This window comes from Caretta caretta, chromosome 5 (assembly GCF_965140235.1).
Source record: "Caretta caretta isolate rCarCar2 chromosome 5, rCarCar1.hap1, whole genome shotgun sequence".
NCBI lineage: Eukaryota > Metazoa > Chordata > Testudines > Cheloniidae > Caretta > Caretta caretta.
In genome coordinates this window covers 90,948,053-90,974,631 of record NC_134210.1, presented here as the reverse complement: position 1 = coordinate 90,974,631, position 26,579 = coordinate 90,948,053, and the positions used below count along the sequence as shown (strand labels likewise).

Sequence of the window (26,579 nt, the reverse complement as noted above, 5' to 3'; positions counted from 1 at the left end):
ATTATACTTTACATGACACACTTTTATGGTACAATAATATTGTATACAGTCAGTTGATTCAGTTGCTTGTTCTTTGGGATTCGGACCCTGATTGTCACAACATTAAAAACAAAAAACATTACTTATAGATTTACATATAAGAAAGGAAAGAATAGAAAATATTTGGTGGGGGAGAGTGACTGACTGGAAAGCATCTATTACATTCCTGTTTCTCTTTCCTTCAGAATCTCATGTGTCTGTTCCTCTTGAAATGTTTTCATATACAGTAAAACCCAATTTAAAGACTTTTTTGGAAGGCTCCACATAATACCACTTCTATCTTAATTACTAGCCCCTGAAAACTGTTATATATTCTCTTCCTGTCTCGCTCTAACAAAGAATTTTATATGCTATATATCCTCACCTAGGCTTCTCTGGGTTTTTGAGGAAAATATGAAAATAAGAGATTTGGAAAAAAAAAACACTTTTTGAGCAAGCTTAGTAAACATCTACTGAGATTCTATAGTAGCCGAATTAAATCACAGAAAGTAGCACCACAGGCCTTCTTCCCAGCTTGATATGCACAAGGAGTACTGCTCTAAAGTTGCTCCTGGGAAAGTTTTGTATGAGGGATTATAAATATTTAATTGAAACACACAATATAATGCTCTTATAACTATTTAAACAAAGAAACCCTGACCTCATTAGGTATAGGAGAAAATCACAGTCTAAGAAAAAGCTACCAATCCCACAATTTTGAGTCTCGGCAACTTCTATTGCATTCTGCAATCTTGACTTCAAATGGAATTGCATCTGCTTATACCAGCAGGCAGTTTAGCCTGTAGGTGCTCTTACAGTATTCTCAGTCACTCTGCCTGTTGTCTTCTCTTCTCTTCTTTCTTATATGTAAATATTTATTAGGAATAGTTTTTGTTCTTAATGTATTCTATCAAATATATTGGTTGTGTAACAAAATCAAGTTAACTGGCTGTGAACTTCGCTGGAACATGAGCTTGTGGAATTGAGAGTCTTGGAAACTAGGACTGATTTTATTTTCATATTAAAACATTTAAGTACTTTCAGTAGGAGCAAGATGGAGAATTCTAGATAACTTTGGTTTAAAATGGGAAGGAGGTGAAGGATGAACATCTCTCAAAGAGAATCTGGGAAATAGAACAAAACCAAAAATACATATTTGGTAAAACCTTTTAGTTTGAGAGTCATAAATTCTTTGTCTAAACTTTAGCTATTTTTAAGATATTAGCCAGTCATTTAAAATGAAATATTGGGTAAATTTCTATCACAAAATAACAGAAATATTTTAGATAGTCTGATACATTGGAGTTTGTTCAGATCATTCCTGAAAACACAAAGTACTTGAGGGGAAAAAAATTCTATTTTGCCTCATACTGTAGAAAGAAGGTGAAAGTTATTGGCTCAGGGCTCTCTTCTTTCAGTAACTAATCCTGCACACAAACCGATATACTCAAAATAAAGTACCTGAAAAGTTTATAAGCCCAGTTTAAGATGCTGTCAAATTGTTACCTCTGCATGCAACCCTAAATTGCATCTTTGTGTTTTGATTTGTATTGTATAGGTTTTTCTTGGCCTTGCTGCTTTTCCAGGAAACTATTTCCTGCTGATATCTGCTTTTCTGACCAGTTTTTTTCCCCAAAAAATGTATTGGATTGCATTTTTCAGATTAAATCTAATTGTATTTCCTGTATGTATTTCTAAAATCTCAAGATAATTTCTCTGGCTTTACTGGTGCTTGCCACTCCTTCTAATTTAGTATGGTGTTCAGATTTAATTAAATCTTTGGTTACTTGCTCTTTTAGATTATTAATGAAGAGATTGACTAAGTCTAGTCCTAATCGTGTCTGTGGCCCCTTCACTGCCACCTGCCCCACATCCCCACTCAGAATGATACATTAGCATTTATTATTGCTTTTTTGTGAATACCCCTTCACACAGTTTTCACTACTTGTGACATATCAAAGTCAATTTCTATTTCTCTGGGTTTCGTGATGCCACCCATCACTGTAGTATTGGAGTATTATTTTTAAAAAATGGTCAAGAAATATCATGAAACATCCTATCCTAAAAAAATTCAGTATCATGTGTAACCCTAATTTTTCTTTGTACTCCTCTGCACTGCCTCTCCCTCACTTATTTCTATCCTGCTATGGAGGGAGGCTTTGTTAGCCATTGTGCTGCTATGGGTGGGTGTGTTGCTGAAGCAAGTGTATACGTGCAACCCTGATTTTTTTTTCTCCCTTTGTTCAGATGCTTGCAGCTCTTTTCCTACCCTTACCTTTCCTAGTGAATAGGCACTGTTGCTGTAGTTCATAGATTAGTCAACTGAATGTTTTGCAACTATTCTGATCACTGCTGCTTAGAGTGGCTGCAGATTGTTAAAATATAAACTCCCTAACCATGGATACAGAATGGAACTATATCATCCACCTGATATGCTCCATCTATTTCAGCACTTGAAGTGTGAACCCAGTTCTTGCACTGATGACTGTTTTTTGTTTTGGCTGTACCATCAGTAATTACAAATTTTAAAAAATTGGTCCTTACTACCCAAGAAACAATCCAACATCTTTCAGATTCTGGTGCCCAAAAACATTGCTTTTCAGTTTCTTTACCCTCTCCTTTCAAAATTCTCTGATACACTGAAAACTTGAAATTGAAAAAGGCCTATTGACATTCTCTTAATGACTGTGCCATTGAATCAAACAGTAGAGAAAGAGAGCATGAAAGCTCAAAAATGTTAAGGTTTGTTGCCAGCACTTCTTGCAGCTGCCTCATAGAGACTGAACAAATGTGTTGGGTTAATTCCATGTCCAGTCATATATTTTATTTGGTTACAGAGTTTAAAACAGAATGGAACAGGAGTACTTGTGGCACCTTAGAGACTAACAAATTTATTTGACAATAAGCTTTCGTGGGCTACAGTTTGTAGCTTATGCTCAAATAAATTTGTTAGTCTTTAAGGTGCCACAAGTACTCCTGTTCTTTTTGCGGATACAGATGAACATGGCTGCTACTCTGAAACGTGTCCTTAAAACAGAATGGGTTTTCATTTAATAATGTCTGTTTTTCCCCTGAAATGTCCTCTGGAAAAGGATTTATTTGCATATGCAGATAGTGGTCTTCTGACAACATAGCAAGTCCTGCTATCTTGCCACTGGTTTCCCTTTCTGTCAAGGTTTGCATAGGTATGGTTGGTTTTTTTCCTTCACAGGCAAATGCTAGCAGTATTAAAGCTGCTTCTCAGTTAGAAGGGACTAACTTAGTTTAAATGTATTATTTATTTATTTATTTTATTTTGGGACAGAGATGTGATTGTAGTCTTTTGAATATGGTACTGAGTGTCTGAAACTCCATTGGCACCAGTTAATGCTCAAATAGCATGGCAAGATAGTACACTATTCATTATAGTTTACCAGCTCTAACCATATTGATAGTGGCTCATCCTGTTTCCAACTAAATGGGGTGATGGTGGGAATTTGTGTAAATGATTCCACAACTATTTTAATGCAAATGACATATGTCACACTTCAGGGCAACTGCACCTGTATTTCCCCTTCAGAGTCCAGTAAGGGTACCCACTCTTGGTTTCCATCTTCTCAGCAGTCACTTTTTGGCTTGAGACTCACATCTTTCTCCCTCGCAAATGGGGTTTTTCCAGGCTGCTCAATTCCCTTCCTACACTGCGAGTTCCCCAGCAAGTCAGACTGCTTAAGCTTTGCTTTCTCCTCAGAGGCTATAAACGGTGTAATTGCCACAGTTAGAAGTTATTACATAGTCCTTTCTAAGCAAGCACATATATTAAGGTGAAAGCGTTACAGAAAACAACATTAAAAACAATAAAAGAACCTACGCACATGCTAATGAGCTTACCAAAGATCATCCCCAACTCCAACTAGGCTTCTGGCAGGTGATCAGTCTTTCAAGCCCCACCAAGGGGCTTGTCTGTGGTTACAAATTCATAACAGTTGTGAACTCAGAACAAGCACGCCTGTGAACCTGTGAGTTCCTCCTTTATACAGTTTGGACCTTTGATCTAGGGACCCTAAGAACCAGTAATCGGGAGACAATCATCTTCTCCTCAGGGTATAGCTACAAAGGCCTCGGTTTTTGCCTGATTAGAGGCAAGAGGTGCACAGATTTGCATTCACCTTCCCCTAGATATTTCCCAGAAATATTGTATTGTCCCAAAAGTTCATTCTTGTCTGCCACATTGTTCAATGTAGTCCTTTGATCATCCAGGCCCACATAATAATAACTTTTGTGTATAATATGGTGGACTCCAAAGATACTTGACTTAATTTAATAAGATCTCCCAAAGATATTTCAGGAAATGGCTCTCTGTCACAACATATGCACGAGAGGGTTTCTCTTGTGTTCCTCACATGGTATACTGTATATTTTGCAAGACCTGTGAATGCATGTGATAGCCCAACAGTGTGCGCAAAGCACAACCCTAAAAAGAACAGTGCACGAGCCTTACTGTAAAGCAGGAGAAGGAGGTCATTGTTATATCCATGTTGACACTATTGCTAGCACTGTAAATGAAGGATGGGGAGGGTAGGGATGAATGCGTACTGAGCCCACAGTCCTTTACAGTTTCTGCAGAAACCTTGTCTGTCTTTTGGACATGTTTTCCCAAATTCTGACTGTATGCTGACCCCAAACCATAACTTTATGGTTCTAAATGTCTGAGGAAGCCCTGACATCTTTCATGCCAAGAAGTCAGAATGGATGATGATAGTGGTAATTGACGGAGGTAACTGACAGTGAGATTTTTATAAGAGCTGGAGGTGGCTTTGGTTCCTTTACCTTTCATAGAAAGATAGTACTAAATTCTTTATCCCAGGGCTTTTTCCATCCATCCTCTTGCTCTTTCACCTCCACCACATATCTCCTTTCCTACAAGAGACCAGGGAATTTTCAAGTTGATAGAGCATACACAATTACAAATGTCAGATATATTTGAAGAAAAGTGTCTTGGAGCTTGTGCTCAAGAGAGTGACGATATGTTTAAATTCTGAGGAAGAGACTTGGGTTTCTGTATGTTGTAGATGAGGGGTTCCCAAACTGTGTACACATACCCCTGAGGGTATTAATGTGAGACATTTCTGAGGTGGTACATGGGAGAAATGATGTAATGGTGGATTTTATTTATTTATTGCATTTTAATAATGGGCTACTCAGATGAAGCTTTAAAAGTCTGTGGGAAAATTTGTTTTATAAAATATAGTAGTAAATTTACTTCAAGATGCACCAATGAGAACACAGATACACAGAGATACTGATGAACAGAGCCCTTGCCTCCAATCACTGTACAGTTGGGTTCAGTTGCCTAGCAACTGTTCAGTCTGAGTTCAGAACTTCGGGTGTTTTTGGAGGGGTTGTATATGTCGCACTATAACTATATCCGTATGTAACAATTAAATATGGACAGATGGCTAAAGACTGGTAGTGTTAAGAAGAACACACACAGTATCAGTGATGAGAAGGGTAGGGGTTACACGGGCAGCTAGTAGATCTGGAAGGGGGTACACAATAAGTAACGTTTTTGAGAGCCTTTGTTTTAGACCAAACAGATTCATTCAGAGATGGAAGTATGAAATAAAGAAGGCTATTTTAACAGCAAACATGTTTGTTTTGCTGGATGATGGGCAGATAACTGCTTTAATTTAATTACATTCTGAAGCAGTAAACCATTTTTTGCATAGATCTGCTATCTAATATTTTAAAAACCCACATCCTCTCAGTATGGAAACTTTCTTCATAGGGAACAGTATGCTCTAAAACTATTCATGAGTGTGTGGTGCTAATTGCACAGCACTTACATTCCTCAAGCCTGAGAAGTTATGTGCTTGCACTTCATAAAAGGTCTCAAATTATACATAGCCAATTGAAAACCCAGGGAAACTTCTGTGAAGTTACTATGGATTATAAAAGCATAATTAAATACAGATTCTGGCCCTAAGTGTTTTGTCTTCTTGAGAAACTGAAGTTAAAATAATCCGTGTAGTTTGAGAGCATCCTTACAAAATCAGTCTCTCAAGAAAAAATCCACTATGGATTATTTGGTATTGTTTGAATTTTTTTAATGTTGCAGCAATTTTATTTTAAAGAAAAGGAATAGTTAGAAGATGAGCAGACAGACATTTACAAAAAACAAATATTGGAAAAACATTCTTCATGCTACATTCTACAGCTCCATTACAATAGTGCTTGAGAGTGCTTGCAGCTTGGGGACAGAACCAGACCTAACAGCAGGGGAATGCCCTGTCCTCTGTAGTTCTCTTTAGGGTTGTTGTTTTTTTTACCTGCACCCATAGCATCAGGAGGCTCCACAAATCCTCCCTACTGCAGAGTTTTTCTGAGGGAAATTCCAAACTTAATTTTAAATTCTTCGAGTGCTTGCTCACATCCATTCCATGCTAGGGGTATGTGTGTGGCTCCAAAGGGCACTGGAGCCGGTCCTATAGATACCACTTGGGGGGGGGGAAGAAATCTCTGGCAACTGTGCATGCTGCATGCACACATCTAGCATGGAATGAACATGAGCAACACATCTCAAAGAACAGCAGTTACGAAAGATAAGTAACTTTTTTTTTTAGACTAATAATTTGACTCCATAATGTGTCAGTCTAATTCCCAGCCAGGTTCCCAGGGCTATATTTAGTTTTGTGGGAGTTTGTCCCCTTTACTTCACTTTTTCCCTTCTGAGGCATTTGCAGTGGCTGGTGCCTCTCTAGGTTTGAAGGAGAGAGCTAGGCTGAGAAAAGCCAGAGGCAAAAGGAAAGGTATGTGTTCCCCCTCCCCATTCCTCCAACCTCAGCCTTATTGAGTGATTTGTTGGGAAGCTTGCATGGCTCTGTGGGCAGAATGCAGTTTCCCTCATAGTCCAACCAGGTGGACTCACCTCAGCCCCCTTTTCTTTTGCTGGGGAAAATGAAATTCAGGAATGTAAGACAAAATATCAGTAAAAGTTCTTGACAGCAAAATAAGAACGGCCATGCTGAGTCCGACCACTGGTCTGTCTAGCCCAGTATCCTGTCTTGTGACAGTGGCCAATGCCAGATGCTTCAGAGGGAATAAACAGAACAGGCAATTATCAAGTGATTCATCTGTCATCCAGGCCCAGCTGCTGCCCGTCAGAAGCTAGGGATACCCAGAGCAGTTACATTCCTGGCCATCTTGGCTAATAGCCATTGATGGACCTATTCTCCAGGAACTTATCTAATTCTTCTTTAAACCCAGTTCTACTTTTGGTCTTCATAACATCCACTGGGAACTATTTCCACAGGTTGACCGTATATAGTATGAAGAACTACTTCCTTGTGTTTGTTTTAAACCTGTTGCCTATTAATTTCATTGGGTTATCCCTGGTTCTTGTGTTATGTGAAGGAGTAAATAACGCTTCCTTTTTCACTTTCTCCACACCATTCATGATTTTATGGACCTCTATCATATCCTCCCTTTAGTTGTCTCTTTTCCAAGCTGAAAAATCTGTTCCATACCCCTAATCATTTTTGTTGCCCTTCTCTGTACCTTTTCTAATTCTAATATATCTTTTTTGAGTTGGGATGAGCAAAACTGCATGCAGTATTCAAGGTGTAGGTGTACATTATTAAATCTTATTAGATCTCGTCTTTCAAGTGAAATAGTGAAGCACTACCCCTTGAGACATCTTAAAACTCGTCTGGAAAAAGTATTTGAAAATATATTGTAGAAAATAATCCTGCCCTGGGAGGGGGGATAGATTTAGCATAGCTAATAAGTCTCTCCCATCTTTAATTACTATGATTCTGATAGTCCTTTTTTAAAAGGACTATCTTCAGCTGGGGTACCTTCTTGTAAGGAAATCGGATTTTGTGGTTATGGTTCTAAAATGTCTGTGACTGCCGTTGCAACTGTCCGTATTTCTGCTAATTAGTAGTTGTGTTGTAAGGATGCTAAAGAAGAACTGAAGCCAAAAAACGAGCACTGGGATTTAGAGTGCTTTAGAGTCAATTGTCTGTCACTGGATCATATCATTTTTGCACACTGCATTATGAGAGGCAGCTTATAACTTTTTAAGGGATGAAAATTCTGAAACACAAACATTGGTTTTCAGTTAATAAGATAACTGGTCAAAAACAGGTTGTTGGTGGTTTTGGTTTTGGTTTTTTTTAAATCATTGTACTGTATATAGAGGCATTGGAGGCATGATGCCAAGTGCCCTGAAAGGAGCGGATTTAGAGTAATAATTAACTACTGGTTCAATAGGAATTATGAGATCACAAAACAAATTACTGTTATTAAGGAAAGTATTTGTTCTCACACCAACCAGTCATCGTATTTCACTGTCTAACTTGATCTAGCCCTGAGTGTTTAAAAAAAAAAAAAGCTGATATAAACGAGTTATATTTTCCATAGAATATTGTGTGTGCATGTTTCTGTGATTTACCTCTTATTTCAGTTTAGCTGTCCCTAAAATGACACTAATTCATGTGATTCCTGCAGTAAACAACCAAAACTACATAACATCTGTGTGTCTTGCTACTTTATAAAAGGTAGTGAATGTATGCTGCACTCAAAACGAAGGTGAGCAATGAGAGAAAATCACTGGAAGGAATTGAGCCAGTCATTGTATAGCTGACTATAGTTTGCATGCAGCAGTCCTAATAGTTCTTATTTAGTAAAATGGCATTTGTTTGTTTTTCCTACACTTTGAAAAGGAAAAGGGAGGAAAAAAACAAAATGGCTTGGCTTTGAGGTCACAGCCATGAAGTAGCCATTTGAGTACGGCGTAAAGGTGATCTGTAGATACAGTACTTAATCCCACAGCTAGTTGTTTCTTATTATGTACTGAATACCACAAATAGGAAGACTAAGAAGGCTATTCAGCATGTAAGAAAAAAATGTTTTACCTTATTCATTTCAGACACTGCACAATTCTCTAAAGTAGTTCTCAATCATAGAACCCCACTAGAGCATGGTTGCAACCAATCCATATAAGGAGTCAAGTGAATGGCATTTGTTTTTAAATGATGTGGTGTAGTTTTGGAACACCTTTCAGTAGATTTAGGTAATATAACCTTTGGGGTATAGAGAAATAAAATTTTTGCAAAAACTGTGCCATATGTTTAAAAAAACTACTTCTCTTACCTGGACTCCCATCCTTTGTCCCCAATAGGTCAGCTTCGTGCTCTAACAGGTTGGCTGGGAAATCACCCGAGAGGGTACCCAAAATGTGGAGCAGGTGTGGGAAAAGGCATGGTTTTTAATACTACTTAGGCCATGTCTACACAACAAACTTTCGATGACGCAAATTACTTCAGCGTAAAGGTGCCACAGTTAGTATATCACTCATGAGCATTCATACTTGTCTCCTTGCATCAGTGCTGCACGTACTTATCAGAAGTGCTTGTGTGGATGCTCAGTGCGGTGCACCATACGTAGGTATCCCAGTGTACAAATAACCACCGTCTGGCGCACTGTTTTGTGGCAATGCATGGTGGGGCAGAAATGAGTTGTGCAGGGGTGACTGGGAGCCTGGGGTCAAGTTCCCATCATGCAGTTTTCTCCATCCCATAGTGCCATCCATATCCCATAATTTTCACACTTCTTTTTAAAATCCCACAAGCCCGTACGGCACTTCACGCTGTCCATCTCTGACAGAAGTATGGAGTCCACACAGCTCTGTGCTACTGTCATGAGCATTGCAAACACAGGACAAACAATTCTCTGGTATTTGTAGAGTGGCAGGAAGAACTGCAGCAGAAGGGGACATGACCGTTTCATGCAAGCCAGATTTCTTCTGGACCATAGAAATGAGCACTGACTGGTGGGGTCACATCTTAATGCAGTTCAGGGAAAACGAGAAATAGCTGCAGAACTTTCAGACGCACAAGGCCACGTTCCTGGATCTGTATGCCAAGTTTGCCCAGCCATCTAATGCAGGACCACCAGAATGAGAACTGAGCAGACAGTTGAGAAGTGAGTGCTGCTCATTCTGTGGAACTTGCAACTCTGGGTTGCTAATGGTCAGTGGGAAATCATTGTGGAGTTGGAAAATCCACCCTGGCGGCAATTGTCATGCAAAATATGGAGGGCCATTAATGGTCTTCTGCTATGCAGGACTGTGACTCTCGGTAATGTGCAGGATATAGTGGATGGATTTGCAGCAATGGGGTTCCCGAACTGTGGTAGGGTGATAGACAGCATGCATGTTCCTATTTTGGCACCAGCCCATTTTCCCACAGAGCACTTCCACTGAAAGGGCTACTTTTCTGTGATTATGAAAGTGTTGCTGGATCTCTGGTGACACTTCACCCACAGATTTGAGAACACAGGACTGTTCAGGAAGCTACAAGAGGGGACATTCTTTCCTGAACAGTGGATTACCATTAGCAACGTTGAAATGCCAATAGTGATCTTGGGGGACCCAGCCTACTCCTGTCTCATAAAGCTGAACACCAGCCACCTCTCCAGCATCAAGGAAAGATTTAAGTACTAGCTCAGGAGGTTCCAAATGACAGTTGAATGTGCTTTTGGTCATTTGCAGAGATGCTGGTAATAGCGCTGTTTACTCAAAGACTGGATCTCAGTGAGAAAAATATCCCAGTGGTTATAGCAGCTTGTTGTGCCCTGCATAATAGCTCTGGGGCAAAGGGAGAGAAGTTGCTGCTGGGGTGGAGGGCATGGAGGAGGAGTGGCTGCCAGTTGACTTTGAACATCCAGACACAAGTGCAATTAGAAGAGCTCAATGCAGAGCTATGCTACTGAGGGAGGTCTTAAAAGAGCAATTTAACAGTCAACCTCAGTAATATGTTTTGTTGGATTGTGCTCTACCTGGCCCTGAAGTTTTGGGGTCTGTTAGGGATTGTATGGTGCTTGGTGTACTTTTTATGAATATAACACTGTTAATACCCCTATTAATTTTGTGGTGCTTGCTGTGCATTTATAATTATTACACTCTCACGGATCCTATGAGTTCTCTCGCCTTGTACAATAACAGGTGGTGGATGCTTTCAGTAGTGCTAGGCATTCTGCAGCATATGTTGCAAAGTAATAAAGATGAATTATTTAGGAAAAAAAGTGCTATAAAAATGACAAAACTTCTGAAATACATTAACAAAATACCACTTAAAGGGAAAGAACATTCATGTCCATTTCAGTTCATTTTGGCTATATATACAGCAGCCATGGCTCTCCTAGGTCTGTGTAAGTGAATCTGTGGTTCTCCTTACTGTCACCCAGCATGGAGTGCAAGGCTATGGATGGGGCTTCTGATGCCATGTGGAATGTCAGGAGTATAGGGAGCTGCTGAAATGTAGTTCTCCATCCGCTGCAAATGGAGGCGAGCCTCTGATTGTTGAACTTGTAGGTCAGTGAGAATCTTCAGCATTTGTTTGCTGACAGAGAAGCCCCATTGTGTCCTGGTGCATCTCCCTCTCTGAATCCTGCACCTTTCTCCTGTCTGTTCTTTCCCTCTCCATATTGTCTGCAGTATTCAACCGCCCAGCCTTCTCTTCATGGTCTGATACAGCAAGACAATGCTGCATCTCACCGAACATATTCCCCCATGTCCTCTTCTTTCTCCTCCTTATCAGAATCGGGTGTTCCAAGGGTGGTGGGGGGGGACCCTCAAGGCTGCAATGGCAGCCGCTACAGAAAACAGCATCATTGTCAATGTAGTCACAATGGAAAGCAAAAGTTAAGTTTCAGATCTCCCTTCCTGTGCTCCTCTGAAATTTTAAACAAATAACATGCTTATTGACACTTGTGCCTGTGCACAGCATCACTCTCCAGCCCCAGCCATGGCGAGTGTGGCCCACCAGGGACGAGTGGCTGGGGAGAGTGAGGAGGGAATTGTTTGGTTGCATGAAATAATAAAATTTCAGACCCTGATTCCATGGACATCACAATGACACTGAGCACTGGAACTGTTTTGCACAGGCAGTGGTAATTGTAGCTGATACCTTGCTCCTGAGAGTAACAAAGCTGCTGCTGGCATCCCAGGGCTGTGTCACTAGCCTGTTTACTGCCATGGTGCCTGCCAAAGTCGTTGCAGGCAGGCGTGGGCAAAAGTCCTGCTGCAGAGGAAGAAATAAGGCTGCCATCCCTAGGAACCTTCGGGAGAGGATTGTAGAGCATCTCCATGAAAGTTTATTTTGAGGCCTTTTGGGAGGAGTCAGTGGACATCCCTGTGTACGTAAACTGCTCAGCACGGCCTCTTTCAGCTAATTCTACAGGGAATGAAAAGCGGATAACAACACTTCCTCTTTCTGTTGTACTGCTACCTCTTCTAGTATGAGTAAAGTAATGAAAAATCAGTACCTCTGTCATCCTGTTGGGCTGGACATCATCTGTACACTTAAACATGGTAATACAAAATGCAATCACACACTTACGTGAGGACCCTTCCCCTACATTGAGCTCGCCCATGCTCGCCTGCTGGAATTGACTGGACTGTGGTGGAGTCTCAAACAGGTCCTGGCTCACAGCATAACTGGACCTCCTGCTCGCATATCCCCTATCCTTCTCCCTCCTGATCCTTGCTATTCATGACAGAGGCACGTGACTTGGGCTCCTCAGAGGTATCCACAGTGGTGTGTGGGGTAGTGGCAGGATCTTCACCAAGTATAATATGCAGCCCTTTGTAGAAGAGACAGGACTGCAGCTTGGCGCCAGATCAAGTATTGGCCTCCCTGGCCTCCTGGTATGCCAGCCTCCATTCCTTTGCTTTCGCATGGCACAGCTTCTGATCCCTGTCATACCCCTTCTCCAGCTTTCCCCATGCAATCTGCTGGTAGATTTCCATGTTTCTACAGGTAGTCTGTAGCTGTGCCTGCACAGTACAGTGTCTTCTCCCACAGGCCCAGGAGATCCAATAACTTCTGTCTACTCCAGGTGGGAGTATGTCTGGAGCATGCAGCTGGCATGGTTGGTTGAGCAGGTGCACACAACAAGAGAGAGCTACAAAGTGTACTTGCTAAGCTAGGCAATCGGGAAAAGGCTTTTCAAAAGTGTGCTGGATTTTTAAAGTGGTGGGGAGAACCCCTTCCCATGTCCGTGAACCCTGGGCAATGGACTTCACAACTGTGAGCAGAGCTGTCAGTGTCGGGCATTATGGGACAGCCGCTGGAGGACTGTTAGGGTCATCATAGGTCACGTGGAGTTTGCAGTCGCACTGCATCGCCCACAGTACATCAGCAATGGTTCAGAATTGTTCAGGAGGTGTTACTGTGTCACTGTAACAGGATGCTTTCGTTGGTGGGAGACAAATTTCAGTGCCTTAGGTTGTAAAGCGCCTATGGGTGGTGGGGATGCGGCAGCACCCCCGGCTTGAAATGGTTTCCATCATGTAAAGGGTTTACAGTTTTGTTCAATGGCTTTCAGTATCCTCACTATAAAAATTGTTCCAATGCCACTGTGGGTGCCTCCTTTCTTCAGCATAGAACTCTACACTTAATGCATTATTTGAAAATACTTGCAAGTCATTTTTAGATTAAAAAGAAATAAACCAAAAATTAATTGTTGCTTTTTGCAGATAGAGGGGTTAAAGAGCAATTTCCTGCAAGGACTGAAGATCAGAAATCAAAGAGCAAGGTTCTTCAGAAGATTAACTGCATATGTTGAACTGACAAAACAGTCATTAGTAAACCTACTGGATTTTGTACTCAAATCCCAGATTTGACTGGATTTCGGAATCCATTGTATATCCACATACTAAAACAATGTTGGTTTTTCAAGACTAGCCTCTAGTAAATTGCCAGGTTCATATTGGATCTGTTTTTGCTATCTAAATCAAGCAGTGGCTGGAGCAGGTATCTCGTGTGTGTGTGGTTAGCCCTTAGTAGTTTTTTGGTGGAAAATTGTGTTTAGTTCTTTATACTGTGTAATGGTTGCTTAATTGTTCTTTGATGTAAGGGTGGCTTTCATATATCCCACAGAAGGGTGTACATTTGGAATAACAGGGTAGCTTTTTACATGTACACAAAGTGGATTGTGAGCTGCTGGGGGCACTGTAAACACTTAGAACATTAGAGTGCTGTAAATAATAATAAGTCTTTCAACTGTTTCACATTAATATTTCTGTAGTTCCAGCATCTCCTCTTTATTGCTGTGTCTTAGATCAGGGCTTCTCCTTTGGAAGGAGTGTGTGACGAGGTCAGTGGTTTCCATTCCCCTCCTTCCCTCACTATCAACCTTGCTCTTCTAGTTCAGCCTCAAGTCTCTTGTTCTCCTTCCATAGGGTGTTTTTCTCACCAACCTTTTTAAGTGCTGGGAAATTACATAGTGGTAAAATCTGTAGTAGAATGTTGTTAAATCCTCCATGTGTTTTAACATTGCATCAGCTGCTTGTGGTTAAACCAACAGTTTTTGTCCATTCTGATGGAAATCTTGTTTTATGCTGTGTGATCATATGTTTATGTTTATCATTGCAGACAGTGCCATAGGGTGCTGTGTATGATTCAGAACCCAGCCTCAGTGCTGTTACAGACCTAACCATAGAAAGGCAAATAGTTACCATTTACCAGATAACTTGCTTTCGATAGCGTAGACTTCCATCCTGCCAGACTTCACAAGATACTGTCTCACCACTTTAGTTGGGGAAATACAGTAGGGTTTCAGACTTGAAGGACTCAAGTTGGAGAAGCAGGAGGGAACCCTAGAGAAAAAGAAAATCCTGGATGGAGATTGGTTGTAATCTTGCCTGTCAGAGGAACATAGAAGTCTGTGCATTCTCAATCAAGTCATAGAATGCAAATCAGCTAAGAGAGTGTGAAGACCTCTTACCACTTGATCATTTTAGCTCATTCAGAAGTTCCCCTACTAAGCTGACATATCTCTGTTTTCTGACTACTGTTTTTGAGCTATGGTGATCCGCTGGCTCAATCATTTGGTGGTGACGGTTTCCAAAGTAGCAGACTGCTTTTTCAAGTACAGCTGAGCCTGGGTTTTCTGTGTTTTATAGTCTGTGCAGATGTGTGGAGAACCCCACAGCTTCTCCAATCCCTTCCAACAGAAGGAGAAAAATGCCAGGAATTGAACTTGTTCTCTTGTGTATGGGAATACAGAGCACTATCATGCCAATTCAGGGCCCCGCTCCAGTCACTTATCACTAAGGCTGCGCATTTATCTTGGGGGTCACGGAAGTCATGGATTCCATGACTGCTGCAGCTGCTGGTGCTGGCTCAGGGGCTGCCCGAGCTGGCCAGCAGGAACAGTTTGGGTGTTTGGGAGGGGGGCACATACCTAGGGGTGGGGGGTTCCCCGGCTCCCACGGTCTTGCAGCTCCTAGGTGGCAAAGGGGCCAGGAGGGAGCTCCGTGCTGCATGCTGCTTGTGCCTGCAGGCCCCGCCCCCTCAGTTCCCATTGGCTGTGGTTCCCAGCCAGTGGGAGCTGCAGCAGAGCTGGCACTTGTGGTGGGAGCAGCCCACCGAGCCCTGCCAACCTTCCCCCCCAGCACCAGCAGGGGTCCTGGGCCATGCTGCTCCCCCTCCTCCCCCCCGCCCCCACCACCAGCAGGATCCCCTGGGCTACCTCCCTCAGAACTCACAGCAGCCCTGGACTGCCCCGCGCCCAGCACTCGCAGCCCCCGGCCCAAGTTTTAGTCATGGGTATTTTTAGTAAAAGTCATGGACAGGTCACAGGCTGTGAATTTTTGTTTACTGCCCGTGACCTGTGACTAAAACATAGCCTTACTTATAACTTTTTCATCAGTGCAAAGTGGATCCTAAAGCTAGACAATCTGACCCTAGAGAATCTCTCCCCATGTAAGGAGATGTTACATTGGCTCTAAGCTACCCCTCTCCCTGTGTAGTTAAAGTGACTTGGAAAAGAGGATCTGGCTAGGACACAGCCCCTTTGCGTCATTGTCAGCTAGCACAGATTAAAGCAGTCTTCAAGCTGCTCCAGTTTTTATTGGTAATGGGCCTGCTGGTGCAGAGTGGCCCCTATGTCGGAAAGCAAAAAGGGAATCTTTGTCCTTGTGTTCTTGTAGCTGTCCTGAATGCTCCTCAGTCAGAGCTAACGATCTGGTCCATTGCCTACTGAGACTACAGAACTATCAAATGTTTCCCTTTTAAAAAATAAACTCTAAAGATTACATTGTCATCTGCATTTTAAAATGGCTAGTTAAGGCCAGACACTTTTTTAAAATCTTTTTTTTTTTTTAATATACCATGGTACAGTATTCTCAGAAGGGGATAAATATGTTGCATAATATTATGAAACTTCGTGGGACTTGGATGCAGATTATAAAGTAGACAAATATATAGATCCTTATCTAAACCTATTTTATTTTTTTAAACTACTTGTCAATAAATACTTTTGTTATGAATCACACGTTAATTTTTTTCTGCAGGAACCTGCTCAGTTATGGCTGTGGAATCTTCAGCAACTCAGTTGTTAAAGATTTTATCGGACGTGATCCTTACTTTCACGCAAAAGCAATATATACATTTTAAGTTTGTTTTTCAGGTATCTTTATGTCCGAAAGATGGGTTCCTTAGTTTAAATTTGAAAAGTACATATATTTTAATTGAGGCAAAATGCCACAAGTGTTTTAAATGCTTTATACAGCTGTCTACAGTATGCCTTGATTTAGTTTAGGTTTACTAGAAAATATACTTTAGAGAACAAACCTGCTTTGGCCAAAGGAAGGGACTATCTGGCTTCAAAGGATTTTCCTGGTTCTAATTTCTGTTGTCGTAATTCTGTAAATTCTCAATATAATAACATGAACAGTCGTCCTAGAGAATTCTCGTGTAGATAGTTTGCTGTTTTAAAAAAACATAATCAGAAAATCACACAGTGTTACAAATGCTATTCATTTAAAGCAGCAAATACGTTCTTGAGGTGTTTTGCTTTGAATCACTGTGTGTTTTAAGGTCCAACAAAAGCCTTGTAACCCAACAAGACAGTGGGTCAACAACTTTATTTGATTCACACATCCTTTAAATCAGTGGTCTTTTTCATTTTTAAGGGTGTCATGGTCTTGTCTTCCTGAATAACAAGTTATTTTTTTTTCCTCTTGAAAACTTTTCTAGTGGGCTAGTTGATACAATGTCAAGAAGTAGGCTTACGTTTTTCTGTGTTCAAAAAAGAAATAAAGCCAAACTACCTGAAACCATTTAAAACAAAATATGCAGGGCAGGGATAAGTGAGTATTGATGGTATTGAATTCCACTTCAAAGAAATTGAAGGTAATTTGTCTGGGGGTAAATAAAGAAACAAAGTTATTTTAGAGAACGGAGAAGCCTGGAAAGCAGTATTTTTTTTTTCAGTGACTATCCCAGAATTATGCAGTTATCTGTCACAGTTCCAGTTTTTTTGCCACTGTGGACAATAAATCTATTACCTGTAGATTTATTGCAGGCTGTAGGGGCATTCTGGACACTTCCAGGAGCAGCGTGGGGCTGGGGCAGACAGGGCGCCTGCCTTATCCCCGCTGTGCCGCCGGACTTTTAGCAGCCAGAGATTACGATAGACTGTCAGAGATTCCAGGATCGACCAGTTGATCGTGATTTACCAGTTGGTGACCACTGGACTGGATGATCATGATGGTCCCTTCTGACCTTAGTCTGAGTCTGTATGTAAGAAACATTTTAACACCTCCTTCCTTACCGCCTGTAGCTTTGTTTATGTGTTGTGCTGGATTGTGCAAAAAAGCAATGATGCATTTTTGCTGACTTGTTAGTTCAAAGCAACAATAGTTTCCTCCAGCAGTAGTAAACATAAACTGTCCCTAATTTTATAGTTCCTAGAATCAGATTTTCCCCCCTTCTCTTCCTGCTTCTTTTAGTGGGCAGTTTGCTGTAGTGAAAAAATGTCGTGAGAAGAGTACTGGTCTACAGTATGCTGCAAAATTCATCAAGAAACGGAGAACAAAATCCAGCCGACGGGGAGTGAGTAGAGAAGACATTGAGCGAGAAGTTAACATACTGAAAGAGATTCAGCACCCCAATGTGATCACACTGCATGATGTTTATGAAAACAAAACAGATGTTATTCTTATTCTGGAACTGTAAGTAGCTCTTGAGGGGCTTGGGGCATGGTGGAGATTGTGTTTGGGAAGTAGGGGCTTTCCTTCAGAGTGGTAACAACTTAATGAACTTCCTGTATAAATGCAGGTGAGTCTTGGTGTTTTGAGAGCTCTTTATTCCAGGTTAGACTTGCAACTCATAGTAGTTCATTTTTGGTGAAATAGCTTGCCCAAAATCCAGAGGTAGAATCACAGTTCAATAGATCCAGTGTAGGTCTTTCTACTTGCTACTTTAGTCACTATGATTATGGTGATATCCAAAGGTAACATTCAGCTACATATCTCCAGTTAGATACATAGATTTTAAGAACCAAATTAGATGGTGATTTGATTCATAATTATTATAGTGGGCCAATTTTTTTCTGCATTATATTGGTGTAAATTCAGAGTAACACTACTGGACACATTTTTACATCTGTATAACTAAACAGGATTTACCCAATGTATGTTGCTATTCTGCAATGTTGAAACTTAATCTGAGCTTTTATATTCCTGCATTTGTCTTTCATATGCTTCTTACCTTGCATGCAAGGCTAGTATTAATGGGTGGGATGGGGGCAAAATACATTTGTAAGAAATGGTTTTGGATAGTTCCTTTCCGTTCTTAAAATTCCCTCGCAGAGGGAACACAGAGGATAAACACAGAGACCACTTTTAAGGGAAGGCCCCAAAAGTGCTTTTCGGCAGCGGCAAGCACATTCTTTGTACACTTTTGATGGCCTGTGGTGCTGCAGTATTGGTCAGACTCAGTTTACCAGAATCACCATTTACACAGAACAAGAAGCCAGAACTGGGACAAGTGAAGCTCTAGGTCACACCCATGAAGCACAGCATAGCACTAGTATTTATTTGTGTGTGTGTTTTGAGCACTTCTTGCTTTACTGAAGCATTAGAGAATGGGGGGTTCTAGCCAAAATTCAGTTTCATGCTAAGTATTATTAAAAACAAGGCTATGGCATTATTTAACGTTGATCAGTATGACAGACAGGTTTAATTGCAGGCCTGTACACCAATGCTCCACTTACGTTTCAAAGGCGTAAAGGCTGAAATTTAGGTTATCCCAGGAGAAATAGTCGTGAAAACTCTAGCAACCACTCACAATTGGAAACTGGCACCAGAATCTTGGCCGGGGTTCTGTTTTGTCACTATGTTGGTTTTTCTTTTCCTTTTGTGCTGATTGTGTTTCTCTGCTTACTAGTTTGTACACTTAAAACTGTCCCCTTCCCTTCTTTTATAGTTTTATACTTTAGGACACTGTATGTATACCAGGGATCTCAAACTCAAATGACCACGAGGGCCACATGAGGACTAGTACATTGGCCCAAAGGCCGCACCACTGAGCACCCCACTGCCCTGGCCCTGCCGCCACTCCACCCCTTCTGTGAGGCCCCGCCTCTTCCCACCCCTTCCCTGCAACCATTCCCACCCCTTCCCTGAAATCCCCACCCCAACTCCGCTCCTCCCTGCCCCCCAGGGGGTTCAGGAGAGGTGTGGGGTGCGTCAGGGGGCTCAGGGCAGGGGGTTGGGGCACAGGAGGGGTGCATCAGGGGGTCAGGGTGCAGGAGGGGTGTGGGATGCAGCAGGGGGCTCAGGGCAGGGGGTTTGGCTGCAGGAGGGGTTCAGGGGGCGGGTCCAGCCCGGTGCGCACCGGGGGCAGGGCAGGACAGGCTCCCCACTTCCTGCCCTGCCCCTGTGCTGCTCTGGAAAGCTGCCGGGACCTGGGGGAGGGGGCACAGGGGTCTGTGTGTTGCCCTGGCCGCTCCTCCAGGTACCTCCCCCGAAGCTCCCATTGGCCAGTACCTCTCCCGAAGCTCCCAATGGCTGCAGTTCCCCGTTCCCGGCCAATGGGAGCTTTGCGGGAGGTACCTGGAGGAGCGGCCAGGGCAACACACAGACCCCTGTTCCCCCGCTCCCCAGGTCCCGACCGCTTCCCGGAGCGGTGGGGTCAGGGCAGGCAGGCAGGGAGCCTGCCCTGCCCCCCGGTGTGCGCTGGGCCGGAGCCGCTCTTGGTAAATGCTGGGGGGGCCGTGGGGAGCTGGTGGGCCACAGAAAATAACCCTGCAGGCCGCATGCGGCCTACGCACCACGTGTTTGAGACCCCTGGTGTATACAATGCTTTTTTTCCCCCCTATTAACCAACACACAAATTAACAATAGGGATTTAGGAAGGAAGCAAAGTTAGAGAAGAGGAGAATTCCCACGGATGTTTCTTGTGATTTTATACATACTATAAATCCTAATAAACTTGTTGAAACGTATCTACAGCTGTCCTACATATGATTGTTTACCATGCCTCTACTTATCTGTCTGGTATTTATCATCTTAGCTGCTTTAATTTGTGCTCCCTGTCTACACTGCATTGATAATAATTAAGGAGGAGAAGAGTGAAAAAATGTAAGCTCTTCGTTTCTACAAATATTTTGCATGATAAAACTTCTTGAAGATTTATAATTAGCATTGGAAGACCTACCAATCCGTCCCTTCTTCCAGACCCCTTAAATGCTGCATCAATGCAGAGTGAATGTACTGTGACTTATTTTTTCTGACTTGTTATTTCCAGGGATGTCATTTATCACGTCCTCTAGCTATTTTAACATCTGAGTTGTGACACAAAATTCAATCCCAAGGATGTTTCAAAGGGTGTCTCCTGCAGCTCTGGTCCCATGGGGCTGGCTGGGCTTGGCTCCCCGCTGTGGGCATTGGGACCTGCCTGGTGCATGGGCTCACAGCGCTGCTCAGATTTGGCCCAGCCACCCGTCCATGATAGTGGAGAGCCAGCCAGGCCAAATTTGAATGAGTGATGCTGCAACCCCATGCATCAGGGTGCAACACCATTCTCATAAATTTGGCCCCCAATCCCCCATCTGGGGGCCTGGGCCAAAACTGAGCAGCACTGCAACCCCGTACACCAGGTCACCAAGTCAGCCCCGTGGAACAGGAGCCACCACTACAGGCTAAGTGCAGGATGGACTCTGTTACCTCCCCTCCAGGGTCTTCTCCTCTCTAGGTGCTCTCAACCCCCTCCCTAGCCCATTTATTGGGCCATGACAGGCCATCAATATGTACAAATGAGTCCTGAGCCCTGAAAGGTTGGGAACTAGTGCTTTGTGCATGGAAATAGTGCTACGTGGTGCCAAGGATAAAAGTCATACTGGAGTATAAATGTGTCCAGTATTCCATGTGTTAATTGATGTTAAAGTCCTCTTCTCACATGTCTGAGCAACATGTTTAACAAAAGGACTTTAGCATTAACTAAGGCCACTCACTTCCATATCATTATACTTTATACTCTTTGGAATTTATGACAACTTTGATTCCTCCCCTGAGTAATTGCTAAGCTCTACTCAACATAAATAGTTTGACAGACTCATTTGTTTACACTCGGAGTTTAAATGTCCAACCTGCTAGTGCAAGACCGAAGGCTTGCAAGTGTGTATGCAAAATCTAGTTTGTTTTGCTTCTCTCAATTCCTAGGATATTTTCAGTGTGGAGTCATTTGTTTTTTGTATGTAGTAGCTAGCCGTTACAAATCCTTATTTTATTAATAGGATTATAACAGACTGTATAAGGGCTCAAAATTCACTATTGCTTTTGTTTATAGTTTAATTTTTTATATTAATACACTTAAGTAATGTTTCAGAAAACTCATGTAATTACATAAAAATTTAACATCAGATCTAGAAAGATAATTTTTCTATCATATAATATATGTGTAATATAACCTTCATTATCCTTAAAATTACCTTCTTCCATATTTTGATCTCATTCAGCCTTGTCGTCTAAGCAGGGTGAGGTCAGATTAGTACTTGCACTGCAAGCCTCTGAGCAAAACCTAGGTGATGGAGGAGATAATGGGGGTGGTGGGCTTGCTGGGAGCGCTCTTACTTCTTAGGAAAAAAACTATTGACCACTCAGAAGAATGTTATAAGACTGATAGTGTTGGACTCAGGGAACTAGCCAGCCCTCAACTTAGTTAATTATATTTTGCTTACATAGAAAGCCCCTTATTGTTTCAATCGAAAGTTTTTTCACTTCCCTCCTTAGAAATTACTATTTGGCCTTGCTGGTTCAGAAAGCTGTCTGACATTGAATTCATTTTAATATCACAAAGTACATATAATTGTGTAATTACAGGAATAAAACGGAGAAGATAAAGTGATAGTAATCCCTTTAATAATTGAATATAGCAATTGCTGTGAGAGCAAGCTTTAGTAATTAGCCATATCACGAAGATATTGTGAAAAACAATTTATAATGTAAATAGATGGAATTTTTTAATGTCATGCTGGAAAGACTTTTAAATACAGCATAATTCCAGTTAGTCGAAAATCCTAGTTATCAAAATCCATATTGTGTACCTGTGATGGGATGAACCCCCATCACCTGCAGAAGAAGGGGAGGGGGACCCAATTAGAGAGATGCTCTACCTGTGGGGTGATTGACTGCTTCATTCCTGGCCAGAAAGGGTAGAGGTAGATGATGAGCCATTAGACACCCTGGGTTTGTAAAGCTCCTGAGGGAACTCCATTGTGGGTAGAGACTGCAGAGAAGGCAGTACTCTCCTGCAAAGAGAAAATGACAGGGAGCAAGACAGGCTTTTGTGAGGGAAGTTCTGGAGAAGGAGATAAGCTCTTGTGGGAGAAGTCCTGCGGTAGAACTGACGGCAAAGTTGGTATTTCATTGGATACTTGGTACCCTGGAAAGGGACAAGACTGGAGAAGTGTCCTGGGCAGAGGACTAAGTCACAGAAGACAAAGGTTAAGTCAGTGCAGCATAACGGAAGCAGCTAAAGGGAGCGCTGGAGGTGCGGATCAGTTTAGTGCCAACTCTAAAAGCGCTCTGACTGTGAGTAGAGGCAGTTTATAGTCCCACATGTAGCCCTATATTAATAACGTGACTGTTTATCTGAACACCCGGTTGTCTGAAAGATTTGGATAAACGGGAGTGTACTCTTGTATGTAAGTGCATCTTTAATGTTTTGATATTCCTATTCTTAGGGACATACTCCTTTAACATTGTTTATGCTTAAACAACTAGTCCAGTAACAAAACTGAAACTTGCCTTCTGTCCTGTCTCTATCCATCCTGAGGTAGCTTTTACCCATTATTAGGCAGTTTGACTATATTTTCTCTCTGCATATAAATTCACCTTCCAGAAATCATTGAGTCAACAGTGTGCCCTTGTTGCCAAGAAGGCCAGTTGGCATTTTGGGTTGTATAAGTAGGGGCATTGCCAGCAGATAGAGGGACGTGATCATTCCCCTCTATTTGACATTGGTGAGGCCTCATCTGGAGTACTGTGTCCAATTTTGGGCCCCACACTACAAGAAGGATGTGAAAAAATTGGAAAGCGTCCAGCAGAGGGCAACAAAAATGATTAGAGGACTGGAACGTGTACATGACTTATGAGGAGAGGCTGAGGGAACTGGGATTGTTTAGTCTGCGGAAGAGAAGAATGAGGGGGGGATTTGAAAGCTGCTTTCAACTACCTGAAAGGGGGTTCCAAAGAGGATGGATCTAGACTGTTCTCAGGGGTAGCAGATGACAGAACAAGGAGTAATGGTCTAAAGTTGAAGTGGGGGAGGTTTAGGTTGGATATTAGAAAAAACGTTTTCACTAGGAGGGTAGTGAAGCACTGGAATGCGTTACCTAGGGAGGTGGTGGAATCTCCTTCTTTAGAGGTTTTTAAGGTCAGGCTTGACAAAGGTCAGGCCTGGGATGACAGTTGGGGATTGTCCTGCTTTGGGCAGGGGTTTGGAGTAGATGACCTCCTGAGGTCCCTTCCAACCCTGATATTCTATGATTCTTTTCATTTTACACCAATATTCAGCTATTGCTGTGGGATGAGCCAGAATACTGTATATCCGGTGTAATCTTACAAAAACTATTTAATGTCTGTATTGACACCGTAAAGTTACGTCTAATGCCAACATTTTTTAAAGTGATCTTCTGTTTTTACTTTTCACACAGATAACTCCTTAATCAAAAAAGAAGCCACAAAACACTGCCCATAACTTCTGCAGAGTTTTTTGTTTAGCTGCAATCTCTTAGTAGCTGAAACACTAATTCAAATTAGTCAGCAAATATTGCCTCGTCACTGCACTTCAGCAAATCAGTATTTCTGATTTGTATTCTTTATGTAACTTGAGTATCCACTGGAGGCATGTCAGTACAGACATCTTTTTAGTTGCTGTCAATAACTGTTAACATGCATTCTCAAGGAGGCCTTTCTGATGCCTGTTAACTTTGATTTTCACCTCTTGGTTCACCAAATGGATTGCAATATTGCATGCAAACTCCTTTAGAAATAGGATGTACCCTTTTAAAATAATTCTTGTGCACTGTTCATTAGCTATTTCTTTAACGTGGCCAATAGACTACAGAGGGGCTAATTCCAGCATTCCATCCTCTCATTACAGTTGTATGTTAGCTAAAGATTAAATAAAATCTATATATTCATGATAGTGCTATATTTTCTCGAGAGAAATATATGGGCATTGTCCTCCCAAAACCTTGTTTTGAACATACATTTCTGTCAGCCTTGGATAGACTATTCTTGATTTTCATATCATGAAGCTGACCTGGATAAAAATTCCAAGATAGTATTGCAGAAACCTTCTGAAGCAAATGTTTTTCAGTACCAGATTTAGTTCTTATTCACTAATAGGGGTGCTGGAACAATTTTTATAGTGTGGGTGCTGAGAGCCATTGAACCAAACTGTAAATCATGTATATAATGGAAACCACTTCAAGCCAAGGGGTGCTGCAGTTCCAGCACCTATGTTCACCAACATCAGAAATCTCTTCGAGGATCTTCCAATCTGCGATATTTCATTTCATTCTGTCATCCTGTTCAATTTTTTTAACCTTTTGGATCAGTTTTCATGATTGACTGCAAACGTTTTCTCAAGTTTTCTCAACAGTATTACAATTTCTGGTCTCTGGCCCGTCATCCATTAATCTTACAAGAAATACCTGTGTTTGACTCATGAACTGAAACTATCCTCCTCCTCTTCTAATCTAATGTTAACTGCCTGCCGTTCTTTCCCTGTCACTCTGGTAGCTAAGCCAGTTTCTGCTCACAGTTTTGTGTCCAGTTCTCTTCCTCCCCAGCCGCTGCACCTCACTTGCTAGTTTCTGTTGTTCCTTAGTAGAACTTGGCTACTTCCAGCAACTCTGGATGTTAAGAGGATAGGATAGCTCCAGGCTCTGCAAAATGCAGAAAACACAGCAGAAGAATGGTTATGCTCTGTCACAAGCACATTCTGCTGCTACTGCTACCTGGACACCTCTCCACTGACCTTGGATCCATCACTTTGTTTCTCGGTGCCTCTGTTTTCCTTCCCACACTATCTGATTTCTCCATTCAGATTGGAAGCTCTTTGGGGGCAAGGACTCTTTCACTGCAATGTTAGGGATAAAATAATGCATTCCTACCTCTTTTTCTGCAGACATGTTTTGCCCTCTGATGTTGGGGAGAACATCTCTTAGGTGGTTTCCAAGTAAAAAATATTAAGTTAGCCCCAAGATGTTTTTATAGCAAATTTCAAACTTGAATAGGATGAAATGAAAAATCTGAAGTATGAACATTTATTTTAAAGATGAGAGAGAGAAATAATTTCTTATGGTGGGGAATAAGATGACTTCAGACATTTTAGCGACAGCTACTTTTTTACATATACGTGCACTTCTGATTTCATATAAAACTCTTCCTCTTGAACAGAGAGAAAGTTGTCACCTTCTTACCATTATTTCAGTTACTTATCCTAAAAAGTGGAGGATCAAAAATGCAATGTTCAGGAATGCTGATGATTTCAGTAACTGCTTACTTGAGTTAGCAGTCTCAACTAGTAGTGGACCCGTTATATTCCTGTTTCATCTTACTAATCATGAGAGGTAAGGAATTAGCTTACAGCCAGCAGCCTGAAGTTCACCTAGCTCATCCAGTTCTTCAGACTCTCTGAAACTTCATGGTACTGGTCTTGTCTTGGCCTTAGATGAAGCTTAAAAAAAAAGTCATGGTGGCTGTAACTGTCAGCTGCTTTTAATTGTTTCACCATGAGGTTTTTATTAAGGCAGAGAGTGCTCTTGAGTGGCTTTGTATCTAATTTTGAAAGAATGAAAATGGTAGTGATGAACTCTCCCCTTAGAACTCTTGCATACCTATTATGAGTTAATGTTTGTAGGTTATGGAAGCATCTGGAATTGTTGACCAGCATTTATGTTCGCACACCTGATACGAGGGAGTGTGACGACAGCCATTGGTAACACCAATGTGCAGTTTAGGTGTGTTTTTTGGGACCTGGGCTGTTTGGTGGTGTAAGTAGTTGCTGTTAAGTAACAACCTTATTAGTTGGAGTGTGTGTATGTGTGTAAATAAATATTTGTAGGACACAAATAGTCAAGCTCGCTTAATCGCTTTTGGAAGCTGAACACAAGAATAGGGACCAGTTCTACTTTATAATGGAATTGCTGTGTTACTTAACAAAAACAATGAATTCCCATGTTTCTTCAAAATGTTGTTTAAACTGTAACCTTTT

At 41.7% G+C, this 26,579-nt stretch overlaps 1 protein-coding gene across 6 annotated transcripts in view; it reads left to right on the top strand.

Annotated features, from left to right (window-relative positions):
* DAPK1 (death associated protein kinase 1) overlaps positions 1–26,579 on the top strand; it is a 122,085-nt gene that overhangs the window by 35,937 nt on the left and 59,569 nt on the right. For 5 of the 6 annotated variants that reach the window (XM_048849911.2, XM_048849912.2, XM_048849914.2 and 2 more), the window contains exon 3: positions 17,801–18,022. The exons of the other annotated variant lie outside the window; for it this stretch is intronic. In XM_048849911.2, the coding sequence (XP_048705868.1) occupies positions 17,801–18,022 (222 nt within the window). The remainder of the gene's footprint in view (positions 1–17,800; positions 18,023–26,579) is intronic. 6 annotated transcript variants of the gene reach the window in all.